General features: G+C 45.6%; 1 protein-coding gene across 4 annotated transcripts in view; it reads left to right on the top strand.

Annotated features, from left to right (window-relative positions):
* Positions 1–18,849, top strand: part of DAPK1 (death associated protein kinase 1) — a 204,719-nt gene that overhangs the window by 142,680 nt on the left and 43,190 nt on the right. For all 4 annotated transcript variants that reach the window (XM_035300083.3, XM_035300091.3, XM_035300077.3 and 1 more), the window contains 7 exons: positions 1,119–1,238; positions 1,672–1,770; positions 2,469–2,567; positions 4,263–4,361; positions 5,345–5,542; positions 6,961–7,158; positions 12,522–12,620. In XM_035300083.3, the coding sequence (XP_035155974.2) occupies positions 1,119–1,238; positions 1,672–1,770; positions 2,469–2,567; positions 4,263–4,361; positions 5,345–5,542; positions 6,961–7,158; positions 12,522–12,620 (912 nt within the window). The remainder of the gene's footprint in view (positions 1–1,118; positions 1,239–1,671; positions 1,771–2,468; positions 2,568–4,262; positions 4,362–5,344; positions 5,543–6,960; positions 7,159–12,521; positions 12,621–18,849) is intronic.

The following is an 18,849-nucleotide window of genomic DNA, read 5'->3' as shown; positions in this document are numbered from 1 at the left end:
AGGGGTCTTGGAGGAGCTCCAGGTGGAAGGATCCCTTCCGGTATTCTAATCATGGAGATGAGTCATAACAATCTGCTTTATTCCTTGTTTTCCCCATTTCTTTTGACTTGCACTTTCATATAAATGCCTGTTAGTCGTTGACTTGAATTGTGATAGAAAAGCAAAACCAGTGGCATTCTTAAACACGCATTTTATACAAGTATTACTAAAACCCATATGAAAAGTGTTTGGATTCAGATCTGTAGAGAAGAGAAAGCAGATGGAGAGAAACGCTTTCTCCATTCTCCCTGCACAAGCAGAGATTCAGCCTCTGTGGGTATACTTTTCCAGATCTGAATTTTCAGTGGTCATACTTCTATGTTTGTAAGTTCAGAAATTTTGTTTGGGATTTTTCTAGCTGATTCCTTAGTTTTAATGTGAATTTTAACAGAGTGGCAGAGATTTATTAAATCTTTTGTTCAGTACTCTCTGGTTATTTTTCCTTTGTAATTAGAAATGCATCAGTTTTCCAATTTCTGGCCTTTATTTAGAGCCTATTTCTTTTTTCCTTTTCTGTTTTTTTTTTTTTTTTTTTTATAATTGGGACTGGCTTTCAGAGAATTTCACCATGTTATTCTATACATAGTGATTGAAGAAATTCAAGTGATCAGAAAACAATTCTGTAATTGGGAAGATTGCAAATTGAGAATATCTTATTCAAAATCATCATCTCTTTGCTTCAGTAGGTTTTTCTTTTTCCTTATCCAGGAAGAGAGTCTGTGCTATACCTAAAAATTTTCACAGTGGTTTTAGGAACTTTATTTTGACAGATTCTTGAAATAAACAGAAAGGGTTATTTGTCATCATTATTTGAAATCTGGATCTTGGACACTGTTTACTCTCTGGGTTATACTGCAGGTGACATTGAAGCCCAGGTAAACAGTAGGTAGTGCTCATTTGCAACATGGAAGGAGCAAAACATTCCCTCTCATAGGTCCCTCCATGATTGTGGACTTGAGGAGTAAGTGGCTTACTTTCTCCTCTGAATGCCCCTGTTAACAAGTGAGCACAGGTTTATTTTATGTTGGTGAAAAAATCATGGCTAGCAATGTAACTATTTTCATCTTGGTTGTCTCAAGGATGAGGAAGACTCTTTTGTGATGAAAGCCATCATCCATGCCATCAACGATGACAACGTCCCAGGCCTGCAGCACCTTCTGGGCTCGTTGTCCAACTATGATGTTAACCAACCCAACAAGGTCTGGTTCTGTTCTGCAGCACAGTGGAGGGGTGGGTCACTGCAGCCTTGCCCTTCCATATCCAGGGAAAGACCCCATCTGCTTCTCCATTTTCCCTTCCAATTGGAAGCTCCATACTGTGGGGAAAATCACTTCTGTTTAGAGGGTGATTTGAGTTACAAATAAGGTCTTTTTGCATTGAAGGGCCTTCCTTCATTCACGTATTGCATGAAATTTTAGATCTACTCATCTTGCTAATGAAAATGTCCCCAGTGATGAGAATCCGGAAGAGGAAGGAAAGGTTTTATGTCCTTCATCTGTCTTCCCTTCCTGCCATGCAGCGGTAGCTCTGTCTGTTGACACAGGGAGGTGTGTGGGAACAGCAATCATCGTTTGTGCTTTTCCTTTCCTACCAAACCTGAAAATTAGTAATTTTTTTTCTTGCCTGTTCTAGCACGGGACACCTCCATTACTCATTGCTGCTGGCTGTGGGAATATTCAGATACTACAGTTGCTCATCAAAAGAGGCTCAAGAATCAATGTCCAGGATAAGGTCATAATTGTTTTATTGAAATGAATTTTAAAGTATTTTTCAATGTCTCTTAATCATAGGGGTAACAGAGGAAAAAAATGTATGTCCTGATTTGTTTCTGAGTTTCCTGTAAAGGAAGATGAGCTGCCTAAACAGCCTGGGACAGCCTGAAACATACATTAGAGAGGCAAACATTTATCCTCCCTTGGCTCCGCTGCTTGACATCAGCATTTCTTTGTACGCTACCCAGATTTTACTTCTTACCGATCACATTTACTCAACAATGTTAGATGTCAAACGTGAAAAAGTTTTATTATCTAATTATTCTCATCAGAAATGTGTTTGCCTACTTCTGTAGACGTCAGCACAGCTGTAAGTGGAACAGATCTAGCCCTTTGCAGTAAGGGAATCCTAACCAGAGGGGGCGAAAAGAGTTTACATTTACTTTGAAATCATTTTAGATTTACAAAAAAAGGTTGGAAAAGTAGTACAGAGAGTTCCATCATGCACCTCACCCAGATGCCTCTAATGCTAGCATTGAGTTTACCATGGTACATTTGTCAAAGCTGTAAAATCTAATGAGGGTTTTATTCATTAGGGAAGTTGCTCCTTTGGCGTTTGTCATCAAGCAGGAAGGGAAATACAGGGACTCTGAGGGATTTATGCATCCAGCTTTGTCGGCTCTCTAGAAATGTGACCCCAGGTTGGTTTTCCTGCAGGGCGGGTCCAATGCCATCTACTGGGCCGCTCGGCATGGCCACGTCGATACCTTGAAATTTCTCAATGAGAACAAATGCCCTTTGGATGTGAAAGATAAGGTAAGGCCACTTCTCTTAGGAGGAACGTGAGGAGATAGTAAATGGATGCATGTGAGTGCTGGCATACCAAGTGCGTCAAGACCCAGAGGAAAGGAATCAGGACCAGAATTCAATTCACCTGCAGAAAATTTAAGTCGGAAATTTCTTGTTGCTTGTGGCTTGATCTAATATTGGAATCAGCCTTAAGCCAAAATCTTTTAGGTAGTTGCCATAATATGCACGTATTGAATTATAATCCCCATAACACAGAAACCTCAAAATTCTAGTAGAAAGACAACCAGACAGAGACCTCGGTCCCGATTCAGTTTCTTACTGATTCAACCTTGTGCTTTTAAACAGATCTTTCCTATTCTCCTCTTGATTGACGTGGCTGATAGTGCTGACCTGACAATCACAGACACTTAAAGATACATAATGAGGCAATGCATATAAAGTAATAAAGTAAGGCTTTTTTTTTTGGCACAACGGTGTTATAAAAGTTATTAATTTATCAAGATACCTTGCTTTCATATATGTGTGTTTCATTCAGTTCACACAACAATCCAGTGAATTAATTGGCTGTGCTGGAACCTGAACCCGGCATTCCTCCATTCTCATCCATTATTAATTCAGCTGTACAATGTTTCAACTGTACAATGTACTTCTCTGCTTCCAGTACTGGCAGACTAATTTGACATGCTTAGTCAGGCTGCCACACACAGTTGCATGGGTTGTGCACTGCACCATATCTGAGGGGTAACATTCACGTCAGAGACACACATTTATTAGGCAGTTGTCTGGAAGGTGGCAATAATATATCTTGTTTTGTCTTTTTAAAATTTGTTTATTCTGATGATTGTCTTTGGGTTGGATAGAAGTGAAGTATCTTAAAGGATTTGCACCTGTTACTAATTCACAGAAAGTCATTATATGGGCAAATAGTGATGCTCTTTAAAATTTCTGAGAAAATCTCTGAGAATATAAGAAAATAAGTTTCTAATCATAGGCAATGAAATGAGAAGCTTGTTAATAAATAAAATTGTTCTTTTAAGTAACTGCTGAATGTTGAACCTAATAGTAAAAATAGAATGCTGTGTTTTAAAAAAAAAATCATGGCCAGGCATGGTGGCTCACGTCTGTAATCCCAGCACTTTGAGAGGCCAAGGTGGGCGGATCACAAGGTCAAGAAATCAAAACCATCCTGGCCAACATGGTGAAACCCTGTCTCTACTAAAAATAAAAATTAGCCAGGCATGGTGGAACGTGCCTGTGGTCCTAGCTACTCGGGAGGCTGAGGCAGAAGAATCACTTGAACTCAGGAGGCAGAGGTTGCAGTGAGCCAAGATTGCACTACTGCACTCCAGCCTGGTGACAGAGCAAGACTCCATCTTAAAAAAAAAAAAAAAATCACACAGTAAGAAGTATCAGTACATAAAAAAGATTGAGAGCAGCCATCAAGGAAAAGGGAGATCCCTCTCTGAGTCGTTTGCACTTCACAGGAGGAGCCAAGTGTGTAGGCTTAATAATCACTGTATGGTGGACACCCCAAACCCAGTCCCTGTCCTAGCCACTGTAGGGGCATGTGCCCAAGGTGGGTGGGTGGGACCAAAGGGGATGGAGTGGAAACAGGCAGGCTTGAGTGTAGGTCTTGGGTTCTGGTCTCCGTAGTCTCTTCACAGACATGTCTCTGAATCACCAGCTCCTTTTCTTCTGCAGTCTGGAGAGACAGCCCTCCACGTGGCAGCTCGCTACGGCCATGCTGATGTGGCTCAGTTACTGTGCAGCTTCGGCTCCAATCCCAATTTCCAGGACAAGGTGGGTCATGGCTGGTGTCCTTCCTTTCTCTGCTCTATACATGGATGTACAGGCAGCCAGATGACACAGTTCCGGCCTTTACAGTTTTATGCAAGTTAAGTTTTCTGTCTTCCACTACAGAGGGCAGGGACTCAAACAGAAGTACTAGCTAAGGTGTGCAAGGTGCAAATGCCAGGATCAGGTCTAATCACTTCATTCATTCATGCATTCAATCTGCTGAACAGCCCTATGAGGTTGTTACTATCATGCTCATTTTAGAGATGAGGGAACTGAGGCAGGGAAAGTTTCTGTAACTTCCCCAGGCTCACAAAACTCAGGAGTGGTAGAGCTGGGGCTTGAACACACACAGTGTGGTTTCAGTCCATATTTGTAACCACTGAACTAGGACAGCCTCTCATCGGCAGATAAATGTATCTAACGATGTTGATCCTGAAGATGCAGGACTGGTCAAAGTGCGGCTCTCCTAATCACTTCCTTAAAGCAACAATACTGCTACCACTCACCTTGTGTTACAAACATGGCAAAAACTAGAGGCATCAAGGTTGAAATTCATGCTCAGAGAAGTGCTCACCTACTATTAGTAGTTTCAGATAAAGCCAGCGAGGCACTTATTATTAGAAAGATGCTATAATGCACCTGCACAAAGGTTCTATTGTTCAGAGAAGGAGGGCCCATGGTTTCAATGGGCTCCCAAAAGTCAGTTGTCAGTCATATGCTGAGAAAGCCAAATTCATCAAACATGCAAGTGTGGAGGAAAAAAAAAATTGAAGAAGGAGAGATGTGAGATCTACCTCTTAATAGTGGTGGCTCACACCCATGTTGTTATTTCATTCCAGATTAATATTTCACTCCAATACCTGTGAGCTTTCCCTCTGCTGCCTTGGTTGCATTTCTGCCAGATTTCACAGGGACTCTCACCTTGTTTTATACTTTCTTTCCCATCATTGTGTTCTCCTCCTCTCTGCACTCATCTCCTTGACCAGGAAGAAGAAACCCCCCTGCACTGTGCTGCCTGGCACGGCTATTACTCTGTGGCCAAAGCTCTTTGTGAAGCTGGCTGTAATGTGAACATCAAGAACCGAGAAGGAGAGACGCCCCTTCTGACAGCCTCTGCCAGGGGCTACCACGATATCGTGGAGTGTCTGGCTGAACATGGAGCCGACCTTAATGCTTGCGACAAGGTGCTTTATGGGCGAAGATGTCATACACACTGGGTAGTGATCTAGGGGGTGAGAGGGATCACAAGGCTTCTCAGTTTGTTTCCATAAGAAGACAAACTTGAATGCAGCCAACTGTAATTACCCCTTCTCTTCTCTGCTCCAAAGATTCTGTGAACTTTTCTAGATTGTATTTAATAATTAATATTAATTTGTATCATGTAACAAAATTCATGAATTTGTCAAATGACTTTGGTCTCTAAATAATTTTTAGCTTTTTTAGCTTTAGAGCCAGTACACTGAATCCAAGACAATTCTCATTTGGGACTAACATTGTTAACATACTATTAATTTCTAGATGAACAAAGAAATAGGTGGTTTACTTACTTCTATCATCTGTTGTGTTGTAAAATGACAATAAACCACGCTTAGTTATCTGGCAATCTCGATTCTAGACCAGGTGTTCCATGTTTTTAATTAAGCAAATTTAGCATCATCTGTTTTTATTGTGATCTGTACTTAAAACAAGGCTGTGCTGTTGCTATATATAGTTAGATTGGGATTCTGTAGTTAATTTAATATCTGCCCTTTGTGAAGTTATTTTCTTGGTGTAAAGCAATGGTTCTCATGGGGGGAGGGAGTTGCAACTTTGTCCCCAGGGGCATTAGGTAATGTCTGGAGACACTTTCTGGTTGTCACAACAAGAGATGGAGGTGCTATGGCATCCCATCCATCCCAGCCAGTGCTGCTACTAAACATCCTGCAGCTCACAGGGCAGCCCCCTTGACAGAGAATCACCCAGCCCCAAATGCTGATAGCACTGAGGCTGAGAAACCCTAGCACAGTCAGTTTTAGAAATGTATTAGAACTCTCCACTCAGCTCCTGAAACTCAACACATCTATTCATCAGGGATTTTATAATAGGCAGAATGAATGCCCGGGCTGGTTTTTCACAGAATGTATAGGTTAAGACATGTTAAATCTGCTTCTCATTTATATGACAGCCCTTGAGCAAGTTATTTCACAATACTTTCACATTTTTCCTGGTGCAAAGTGAAATAACAGACTCTCTGTTTAGGAAATTGGCAAAGATTGTTGGGCAAATGTTTTTAAAAGTGTTTTACAAATGGTTTGATTAAAGAGGCCATTGGAGTATCAACAATTACTTGTGTTCTATCTGATTGTACTGCCCAAGCCCAAATTAATCAAGCTGGTGCAGCTTAGGCTGTGATTATATAGAGTGAAAGATGTAAAGCTCCCCATCCTCCCAGTCCTTACCCCTGCTATATGAGTATAGTTTCTTCATTTAAATCCTCCAATAGGCCTTTTAGTAGTGATCTTGTTGCCAATTAAACCTCACTCAGTGGTGGCAGGAAAGATGGAGAGACGGAGGTCACATGCCTAAGTGAAAAGCTCTCATGATCTCTGGGGTTTGTTTCCAGGATGGACACATTGCCCTTCATCTGGCTGTAAGACGGTGTCAGATGGAAGTCATCAAGACTCTCCTCAGCCAAGGGTGTTTCGTCGACTATCAAGACAGGCACGGCAATACTCCCCTCCACGTGGCCTGTAAAGATGGCAACGTGCCTATCGTGGTGGCCCTCTGTGAAGCAAACTGCAATTTGGACATCTCAAACAAGGTACGCACAGAGGATAGGATCCCTCCAGCTTCCAGCGGTGTCCATCCACCCGGTTCTGGGTCCCGAGTCCCGATTCTGTGTCCGTCCATCCACCCGGTTCCGGGTCCCGAGTCCCGAGTCCCGATTCTGTGTCCATCCACCCGGTTCCTGATACTGATTCTGTGTCCTCCCCGCTGATTCTGGGTTTTGGCCAAGTTTCTGTTTGCATGTGTTTGTTGTTGAAAGTGTGGCCGGGCGCGGTGGCTCAAGCCTGTAATCCAGCACTTTGGGAGGCCGAGACGGGTGGATCACGATGTCAAGAGATCGAGACCATCCCGGTCAACATGGTGAAACCCCGTCTCTACTAAAAATACAAAAAATTAGCTGGGCATAGTAGCGCGTGCCTGTAATCCCAGCTACTCAGGAGGCTGAGGCAGGAGAATTGCCTGAACCCAGGAGGCGGAGGTTGCGGTGAGCCGAGATTGCGCCATTGCACTCCAGCCTGGGTAACAAGAGTGAAACTCCGTCTCAAAAAAAAAAAAAAAAAAAAAGAAAGTGTATGTTACTTACATGGACATGTACTTTTTTGTAAAGTTTTGCCATCTTAAGTTGCATTTTACATGTGAGTTTTGAATAATTCCATAAACAGAAAATTATTGTAATAACAAGTATTTTCTGCATAGCTCACTGTATACTGATGGAAATCCTGTGTATGTGTGTGTGTGTACACATGTGAGCATGAGGCTCTGTAGAAGAATCAGAGAGGCATGGTACAAATTGTAGCATCTTTCTAGAGCACTAAGTCTTCAGGAAAATGTCTAATGACAGTCAGATTTGATCTCCAGGACTCCATTTCTTAATTAATTATTTATTTATTTAGCGACAGTGTCTCGCTCAGGCCTCTGTCGCTTAGGCTGGGGTGCAGTGGCCTGATCTTGACTTGCTGCAACCTCTGCCTCCTGGGTTCAAGTGGTTCTCATGCATCAGCCTCCTGAGTAGCTGGAATTACAGGTCTCTGCCACCATGCTCAGCTAATTTTTGTGTTTTTAGTAGAGACAGGATTTTACCATGTTGGCCAGTCTGGTCTCAAAGTCCTGACCTCAAGCAATCTGCCCGCCTGGGCCTCCCAAAGTGCTGGGATTACAGGCGTGAGCCATCACATCTGGCCCTATATTTCTCTTCTTAGCTTTCCCCACTGAGAGTTTTATGGGCAAATGTTCCTAGCACCTTTTTTGTGCTTAGTAAATGTGGTAAGACCAAAGGGATGCTATCATTTGGTGAAAAATGGAGAAATGGAAATAATTGTGCTTTTAGGTTCGTAAAAAATTTCTTATGTTGACATCTAGATTTTAGCCACCACCTACCCTTTTCTCTGAATCCCATATAGATTTTCGTTACCAAACAGCATAGGATATTGCAGATTCCTGTGATTTTAGCCCTGTAGCTATATTAAAGACAAGGATTATGCTGTTACGATTATGCTAAAAATGAAGTCCAAGCACAATTATTTAATTTCAGGAAATGTTTATCAGTGGCATGTACAATGCCAGCAGGATTCTAGTATGGTTTGTTGGAGGCAAAAGAGTATCTGAAACAGCTGGAAAATTATACTGTTATGTAAATGTATTCCTCTTGCTTGTTATGTGATTAACTCAAACAGAAATTGAAATTGGTAATTTCATATTCGTGGGGCCATGAACAGGCAGTTTCCCCAGCTTTTAGCCATTAGCTGCCTGTTGCTCTCTTAGTTTGTCCCATTCTAATCTTGCCAGGTCAGTTGTGTAAGTGGTTTAAGGGGAAAGCCAAATGTAGTATGAAGTAACATCAAGACCTGGGCTAGAATCTAGAATCAGCTCTCCCCTTCTAAGCGGAGAACGGAGGAGCTGAGCATCTCATGGTGCTTTGCCCTAACCTAAACAGGGAATGGTGTTCTTCCCAGTTCCACTCCATACCTAAATGCACAACTTCACTTGTTAACACACTCTTTAAAAAATCCACAAGACAGTCCCAGACTTTCATGTTTTGAAACAGCTGGCTTATTTACTGGAAAAGTCTCACATTTTTCATGCTGCAACTATTCATAAGTAAAGTTGATAAATGCTGACGTAAACTTACATAATTACTGTATATGGCACAGCAGCTGTACGTAGAGGGCTTTCTGTAGATGATTTTGTCATTGAATGAAGCTCAGCTGATGTGAAAACCATCAGTTCCAGTTTCAACCCCTTGGAATTGGCAGCAAAGTTCAGACCCTAATTCGGAGCCCATCTGGACATAAGTGTGCTGGCTGCACACAAGCTCAGCATCTCCGCTCCCGCAGAGAGGCTCCCCAGGTTGGTTTTGATGCTCCCACAATCAGCACACCCTGACTTTGAGGGGCTTACAGCTTCTTCAGAAGGGTTGCTGTCAGGCTTGTTTTGCTATTTTTTTAAAAAGGAACGGTGATGGGGGCTCTAGAAGGGCTTAAAAGAAGCACGGGAATGTAACAGAAGGCATCATTTCCCACCAAGACACATCCAGCTTTATAGAGACTCACTCAAGTAACTGTGAGTGTGGGTGGCACAGTGCCATCCCATTCCACAAGGAGGCTGTTGCTCTTTCTCCATTGCCTGGTCTTGCCTTTTCCTTATCTGGATTAAATTCCTCCAGAAATGAAAATGGCCATTCAAATCCTTCCCTGTCACCAGTATGTGTCAGGACCTCCTTGCTATCTTTGACGCTCATGCAGTGGAACAGACATTTCTGCATTCTTCCACCTTCTCATGTGGAAATCAGGAGAGTGGCTGTTTAACTGGCCACGTTAGAGAGCTTGGAAAGGAAAGGAAATAGATGGTGCAGAATGTATGGCCCCGTTTGTCCCTCTTTGAGTTGGTGCTTCCCATAAGGGCAGACAGAAGGCATTCTATGCACATGCACGCATCTGGGAGGATGAGAGAGAACTCCCTGTCTGTCGGGTGTTTATTGAGGCCCTTCTAGGGCAGCACTGTGCCCAGGTGGAGGGAGGAACCTGTAGATGCCAAGGTGAATGGCTCTGCCCGCAGGCTGCTTTTAGGCACACTCACATTCAGATGTAACAGCATCTCATGTTGTCGTTGCTGCTGTGATGGGCATGAGCTGCTCCAGAAACACAGACGCAACAATTCAGATATGAAAGAAATCAGGGAAAGCTTTTCAGAGGAGATCCCTTAAGATGATCAGGGCTTTGACAGATGGAGAAAAGGGAAGCCTATTTCCCACCAAGGGAGCAGTATGTTTGCTGTGGGCTGGTGCTGACACGCAGCGGGTGTGGGGTAGGTATTTAGCCAGGGGATTATGGGAAGGGAGAAAATGAAGCTGGAGACATTAGGTCCAGGTGGTGGCAGACCTGGAATTTAAGGCTAAGGAGTTTGGTGTCATTCTCTCCCAACTTGGGCCAGTCAACAGTGTCCATTTCCTCTGCCCTTTTCTTCATCACACTCTTCATCAGCTTTCTTCCCTTCTGTAAAACTGTGCATTGTACAACTAAAATTACATCTCCCTCACACTGCATCTTCCAAACATTTCACCCCGTCTTTAAAACCTTCCCTTTCCTTCTCACATGAACTCTGGAATGCTTGAAATCTTCATATCTGCTTTCTGCATTACTGCAGAAGATAATAATAAAGAGATATGAGTGCATCCCACACTGCAGCAGTGTTTACACTGGCCAGGAATTGGAGCTGCCTAGCGTCCACCCTCAGTGGCTGAATGAATCATGACAGCCACACAGTGGATGCAATTCAGGCATTCACAAGAATGTGATTGCTCCAGTTACAGGCATGGAAAAGTGTTCCCAATCCACTGTTAGGTGGACAAGGCAAGAGGCAGAGTTGAAGGTGGGCTATGATCACATCTTGGCTGTTTTAATTAGTTCTCTGCTGTTGAGGATTCATAGATAAGGGCTCGGGAGGAAATGCACCAAAATGTTAAACAGGGACAGCGCTGAGCCGGGGAGCTTGAGCTTTAGAGTAAGCCGGGAAGCGGAGAAGGAGGACTTTTATCTTGTATTATATGTTTTTCTATGGTGCTTGGATTTTTTTGTTCTTTGGGACACAGTCTCGCTCTGTCGCCAGCCTTGAGTGCAGTGGCACAATCTCAGCTAACTACAACCTCCGCCTCCCAGGTTCAAGCAATTCTCTGCCTCAGCCTCCCACGTAGCTGGAATTACAGGCATCTGCCAGCACACCTGGCTAATTTTTGTATTTTTAGTAGAGATGGGTTTCACCATCTTGGCCAGGCTGGTCTTGAACTCCTGACCTCGTGATCAACCCGTTTTAGCTTCCCAAAGTGCTGGGATTACAGGCTTGAACCACCGCACCCCAGCCAGGCACTTGGATTTAAAAAAAGAGCATATGTTAACTTTATAACAAAAACTGATATTGAAAAAGAAATAGCATAAAAAAAGACATTCCCAAACTTTCTCAGTTCACAACATCCTCAGGGGTTCAGTAATTTTTTTTTCATGGTTCTTCTAGATCAAAGTAATGCACAACAGTTCTGTTCATTGAGTGGTTCAGTCCAAACGACTTAGTAACCATTTAGGTCCTAACAGCTTAGCAGCAGTTGAGAAAAATAACACATAAACGAAAAGAAAACTAATCTTTTCTTTTCCTTCTTCCACGACCGCATTACTTACAATCTGATGAGTGCTCCTATTGGGCACTGCACTTCTGAAACCTTGACTTGGAGTAGACACGGCCTCATTTCCTGTCCACGGTGATTTCCTTAAGACTCTTCTTCTCAGGGCAGCCACCAACCCCCTGCTGTGAAAGACGTGATGCCATGGAATGCAAGGCGGTACAGTCCAATGATGACACTGCATACTTCAAGCGAGTGGTTCACCTGGTCTCAGAACCGGGTTCCTTATCAAAAACTTTAGATATTCCTGGGCACCCCTATGAATTCAGTGCACCTCCCTGAGGTACCCTGGTACACAATTTGTGAAGCACAGGCACAAACAGGGTTTATGGGCTTGTCCTGGGATTTCCACTCATCAGAATGTCTTCAATATCTGTCCTCCATGTCTTCTTCCCTGGTTGAGTCTAAATTTGAATGATGATGCAGATCTTGCTGGAACTCTGGGCCTAGAGCCCTTGGCTCGTGCCTCCTTCAGGCCAGCACAGCAGGTAACTTACTTTAGTTATATTTGAAGTTGTATTTTGAAGCTGCTCTTTTACCTGCAAAGTACTTGAAAAGGTTCTGCCTGGCTGGCCTGCCCCAGTGGCGAGCACGTTTCAGGAGAAGGGAGGTGGCTCCTTCCTTCTTTCTGGTGGCCCCTGACCCCTTCCTTCACGTTGTGTCTCTGGAATGTCATCCTCAGCAACTGCGAGAGAAGAACACCTTTGGCCTATTTTCTCTTTTCCCAGTATGGACGAACGCCTCTGCACCTTGCGGCCAACAATGGGATCCTGGACGTCGTCCGGTACCTCTGTCTGATGGGAGCCAGCGTGGAGGCACTGACTGCGGTGAGTGCCCACAGGGCTTCACGCAGGAGGGAGCTACTGGAAACTGTTGGGAGCCTCTGGCACCTCCAGGGCAGGAGGGACAGGGCTTACTTGGCAACTCCACATTGTAAAGCAGCCAGGCTACTGTTGAGCCACAGCTCCTCCGCTGCAGTGACACAGACATCTGCCCACACATGCCCAGCATAATGTCTCCTTAATATTTGTCCTCTTCTGTGTCACCACACCCTGCTCTGCCAGGGATTCCACTGCTTCCCGCTGGCCTTTTTCGTGTCACAGACCAGGGCCCCTGCCTGGTGGGATGTGTGTACTCTCCCTTCCTGAATACTCCCCTGCCCCAATGCACCGGAGCCCCTGCCCTTTAGGAGGAGCTGGGGGAGGAAGAATCCTCATTGGGTGTTGGGTGCAATCTCCACATGCACCCCACAAGATGAGGCTGCCGGGTGTCATAAGCAAGAGTTGCTTACAGGGTCAGGCTTTGCAGAGTATTTTAAGTGAGATTTCTTCAGTTCCCTCCCTCCCTGCTTCCAGTGCCAGACCTAGCACCTCCCTGATGAGGAAACCCTTTGATTCACATTTCATGAAATACCCAAGAAGGAAAATACATCAGCTGATGAGGTATGGCTGCAATGAAATAGCATCCGAGCGGTTGCTGGCCTGAGAGTAGGCCGACCTTCCAGTTTTTGTGCGGGAGAGTCCTGGACTCACAGATTGCAGCTTTGCTGACAGAGGGTGATTGTCTGAGGAGACCAAGTGGTGTTTTCATGTGGCAGCCAACCTCAGGCCCTGAGGCTGGAAGAGAGCCTCATTTCCTGGAGATGTTAGCATTTCCTGGAGATCCAGAGGTTAACACACCATGGCCCACGGGCCCTATCCCACAGCTATGTTTTGTGAGTGAAGTCTTATTGGGACATAGCCATGCCCAAGGTTTGTATTGGCCCTGGCTGCTTTTATGCCAGGTGTCAGAGCTGAGCAGTTGTGACAGAGACCATGTGGCCCACAGAGCCCAAACACCGACTTGCCTAGCCCTTGACAGAAAGTGTTTTCTCACCGCCGGGGCTAGGGTGTCGCCTCCCCGAGTACACTCATGTAGTCAGGATGTCATTCCCTCCCCAGAAGTAATAGGTCTGCTCTGTGCGTCCTCTGCAGGCCCAGTTATTACCAGTACTCCACATGGGATGGGGCCCCTTTCTAGGGCACCCGGTCACCCACTGCAAATACGCCCACCATACCCACATCACCCTGCTCTGCCTGACCTGCTAGATGTAGCGGCCATTGTCAAGGTCAAGCCCTGCCCAGCCATGCTTGGGCGCAGGGTCCAGTTAATCCCTAATAGAGCATTTATATGCATTTTCAAGACGAAGAAATGTATTTTTTTCTATGTGTTGCCTTATGAAAGACCCAGCCAGGCCACGGTTGAAGACGCCTGCAGCTGACATTGCCGATTCCCACAGTGCAAGCTGGGGCCGCTGAAATGTGCGGCCCCCTCTGCGGGGTCCCTCCGAAATTCTTGACCCCCCCTGCCCTTCCCCACGACAGCTGCTCCCGTGATCCCCGTTTGGCGCCTCCTCAGGCGTGCACCTCCTTCGCTCTCCCGCTTCCCACCGCAGGAGAAGCGTCCTGTCCCCAGGCCCCTCCCACGGTGCCCAGAGCCAGCCTCGAGCCGCACCCGCCGCACGCATTCCGCCGCCCTCTCAGTCTCTCCGCGCACACCGGGGGCCCCGAGAGCGGGGAGGCCAGGGGGACAAGACAGGCGGGCGCCCCTCGGGAGACTTCTGGAAATGGGAGAGGGACGCTGACCCGGGAGTCACGGCTGCCAATTACAGTCACCGAATGGGACAGCGTGGTGACAGGAAGGAGCGGGTCCTGAAGCCGTGGACAGAGGCTGGGGGCGCCCCTGCGGGGGCATCGCTGGAAACTGCGGTCGGGGCAGAGTCCCTGGAGAAGCGCCTTGTTCAGATCCGAGCTCCGCGGCCTCCAGCGCCCTCATGTGGTGGGAGCGCAGCGGCTGCAGCTGGCGCGGAAGTCCTGGAGCGGGGAGGGTGAGCAGAGCTGGATGTGCCCGGCCTTCCCCGCAGGGAACCCGGGCTTCCTCTCCCGTTGGGCCGGGGAGACCCGGAGGGTCTTACTGAGGACGCCGCCCTCAGAAACGTGACTGCACCACGTCCCTCTGTTTAAGTTTCCTAACAGCCACATCGAAGAAGGAAAAAGAAACAGGAAATGAATGTCAATAAAATATTAGCACAAGATATGCAAATATTACCATACTAACCTGTAAGTAAATTTATTGATTTATTATTTGTATGCATTTATGGGGTACAAGTGCAATTTTCTCCAGGTATATTACATTGGGGTGAAGTCAAGGTCTTCATTGTGTCCACCACTGGAGCAAAGCGCATTGTACCCACCGAACAAACTCCCATCCTCCACGTCCCCCTCCCCTCACCCTTCCAAGTCCCCATTGCCCATCATTCCACACTCTCCTTCCCTGTGTACACATCATCTAGCACCCGCTTTAAGTGACAGCATGTGATATTTGGTCTTCTGTGTCTCAGTTGTTTCACTTAGGATAATGGCCTACCTTTCCATCCATGTTGCTGCAAAGGACATGACTTCCTTTTCTTTATCTTTCTTTCTTTCTTTTTTTTTTGACAATCTCTGTCGCCAGGCTGAAGTGCAGAGGCTCCATCTCAGCTTACTGTAACCTCTGCCTCCCAGATTCAAGCGATTCTCCTGCCTCAGTCTCCTGAGTAGCTGGTATTACAGGCCCACACCACCACACCCAGCTAATTTTTTAATTCTTAGTAGAGATGGGATTTCCCCATGTTGGTCAGGATGGTATCGATTTTCCGACCTTGTGATCCGCTGGCCTCAGCTTCCCAAATTGGTGGAGTTACAGGCGTGAGCCACCACGCCCAGCCTGATTTCCTTTTCTTAATGGCCAAGTAGCATTCCATTGTGTATATATACAATATTTTTAAAGTCCAGTCCTCTTGTTCAATTTCCTACCTTTGCTACTGTGAATAGTCCTGCAGTAAACATACAAGTGCAGATATCTTTTTCACATAATGATTTATTTTCCTTCAGGTAGTTACCCAGTAGTGGGATTGCTGGAATGAATGGGGGTTCTATTTTTAGTATTTGAGAAGTGGACATGATTTCACGACTCTTTTCCATAGAGGTTGTACTAATTTACATTCCCACCAATAATGTATAAAAGTTCCCTTTTCTCTGCATCCTCTCAAACATGAGATTTTTTTTTTCTTTTTAATAATGCCATTCTGATTGATATTAATATGCTACCTCATTGTGGTTTTAACTTGAATTTCTCTGATAATTGGTGATGTTGGATATGTTTTTCATGTATGTTGGCCATTTGTCTTCTTTTGAAAAATGTCTCTTCATGTTCTTACCGCACTTTTAAATGAGATTATTTAAGTTTTTGTTGTTGTTGTTGTTGTCAAGTTGTTTGAGTTCCTGATACATTCCGGAATTAGTTCCCTGTTGAATGTAGAGTTTGCAAATATTTTCTCTCATTCTGCAAGTAATCTGTTCACTGTGTTGATTGTTTATTTTGCTGTGCAGAAGCTTTTAGTTTAACTACTCTGTTTATTTTTAGTTTTGTTGCCTATGCTTTTGAGGTCTTCATCATGAATTATGTGCCTAGACCAATGTTAGAAAAGTTTCCCCTGGGTTTTCTTCTAGTATTTTTATAATTTAAGATCTTCTGTTTACGTCTTTAATCTATCTTGAGTTGACTTCTGCAAATGGTGAGAGAGAGGCATACAGTTTCAATTTTCTGCAAATAGATATCCAATTTTCCCAGCACTCAATTGAAAAGGGTGTCCTTTTTCCATTGTATGTGCCTATCAATTTTGTCAGAGAGCAGTTGGCTGTAAGTAGGTGGCTTTATTTCTGGGTTCCCTGTTCTGTTCCATTATCTGTTTTTATGTGGGTGCCATGCTGTTTTGGTTACTATAGCCGTCTAGTGTAATCTGGAGTTAGTCAGTGTGATGTCTCTAGTTTGCTCTTTTTGCTTAGGATTGCTTTGGCTATTTGGGCCCTTTTGTGGTTTCATATGAACTTTAGAATTGTTTTTTCTAATTCTTGTGAAAGATGAGGGGTATTTTGATGGAGATTGCATTGAATCTGTAGATCATTTGGGGCAGTATGGTCGTCATTTCAACAATATCAATTCTTCCCATCCACGAGTACAGGATGGTTTTCCATTTGTTTGTGTCATCTGCAATTTGTTTCATTAGTGTTTCTCAGTTTGCCTCATAGAGATCTTTCACCTCCTTGCTTAAATATATTCCTAGTATTTTTGTTGTTGGTGGTGGTGATTTTTTTTTGGTAGCTATTGTAAATGGGATTGCCATCTTGATTTGGTCCTTGGCTAGATCGTTGGTATATAGAAACTCTACTGATTTTTGTATGTTGATTTTATATTCCAAAATTTTACTGAATTAATTTATTAACTCAGAATTTTTTGGTGACGTCTTCAGAGTTTTCTAAATATAAAATTATACCATCAGCGAACAGGGATCATTTGACTTCGTCTTTTCCAATTTGGATGCCTTTTATTTCTCTTGCCTAATTGATCTGGCGAAGACTCCCAGTATTCTTAAATTATTGAGATCTTTCACATTCTTTGGTTTATATGAAGCCTTCCTTCTGTGCACTCACAGCGCATGCTTACTCCTCAGGCTTCAGGCTGAGTCAAGGCCTAGGGAGGGACCTCTGGTCTTCCTGGAAGGCCCAGCACCCATGCCTTCCTCCCACCCCCCAGAAGCAGCTCCATCCTCCGCTCCTTTAGAACCACCCCTGACCACCAGCACCCCCTGCTGCTGCCTTACCACTCAGCTGGGTCCTCATCCGGAGTGACCTGAACAAGTCTGCATATCCTGTCCCCTCTTTGCCTTTGCCTCCCAAATTCCTGCACCCTCCACTGTCTGTCATCCACTCCACGTGACCCTCAGCAGAGTCCCCACTCACTTCCTAACAGCTCTTTCCTTCCAAACTTTCTTATTGTAAAATGAAACATAGATGGAGAAAAGCACATGAACCAATATAACACCTAGTGACTCTCCGTAAGACAAGCACCCTTGAATTCTGCGCAGCTCAAGCAGAACTTTCCCAGCCACCCTGGAGCCTTAATGAGCCGGGCCCGGCTGTCCCTCCCCCCCCACCGTGAGTGCCCCCTGACTCACAGCCGGCTCTTCCTTTCCCTTTGTCATCTTTCCACCCAAGCCCCAGCCGCTACAGTGAGCCTCTTTCACTAGACAGCCCCAGGACTGGGCACCCTTGGTGAAAAAGTCCCCATGTCCTGCTTCTCCCCGGGCCTCTGCTTCCTGCTGGTCTACCCTGCAATCCACCCTCTCCCTGTCCACCCTCCCAGCCCTTGCTGGCCCCCAGACTTGCAGCCGCCCACCACGGAGGCCCATGTTCAGGTCTGCCTGAGTGCCAGCTTCACACAGCACCTTCAGTGGCCCCTGACTTCCCCATACCAGGTCTCCTCCCTCCAGTTCTGTGCTTCCTCCTCCCCAGTGTCCAGCCTCTGCAGAGGGCTTCAGTACGTGTCTGTCACCCTGCCAGGAATGTGAAATCTCTCCTTACGCTCTCCTCACCTGTTTGCAGCCAGCCTGCAGCCTACTAAGTCTCCTCCCAATTCTCCATGACCACGAAGCACCTGCCCATCCAGCCCCCACCTGGTTAAGGGCATCACCCTGGGGTTCCTCCAGACCAGTCGGACTCTTAACCCACCCCTGCACGGTGCCTCCCGCCCCTTAGACCGGTCCATCCAGCTCCATGTTTATCTTTCTAGAAATGCCAGCCACTCAGTGCGCTCCACTTTCACCTCCATCTGGGGCTCCTCTGCCTTCATGATGTGACCTCTGCAGCCACTGCCCAGCCCTCCTTTCCCCCCTGCACCCCTGCAGCTGTGGCCAGGTCCTGGGAAGCCCCTGCCAGCTCCCCCATCATGGAGTTGGCAGCTGCTGTCCTTTCACCCTAGAGCTCCGTTTCCCCCTTCCCTTCACCCCCCTGTGAATAGTGTGCCAACAGTGCCAGCACACACAGGCACACATCTCTCTGCCCACTTCTGCCCTGAGGCTACCTGATGTGCTCTGCCTTCAGAGTGAAAGAGACTTGGAATGCCTGCTACGGGCATGTGGGCACACAGCCCATAACATTCATGGAGCATGCCACAGCACCCACTCATCCTCATCTGTCA

This window comes from Callithrix jacchus, chromosome 1 (genome assembly GCF_049354715.1).
Source record: "Callithrix jacchus isolate 240 chromosome 1, calJac240_pri, whole genome shotgun sequence".
NCBI lineage: Eukaryota > Metazoa > Chordata > Mammalia > Primates > Cebidae > Callithrix > Callithrix jacchus.
This window is presented reverse-complemented; position numbering and strand designations above follow the sequence as displayed.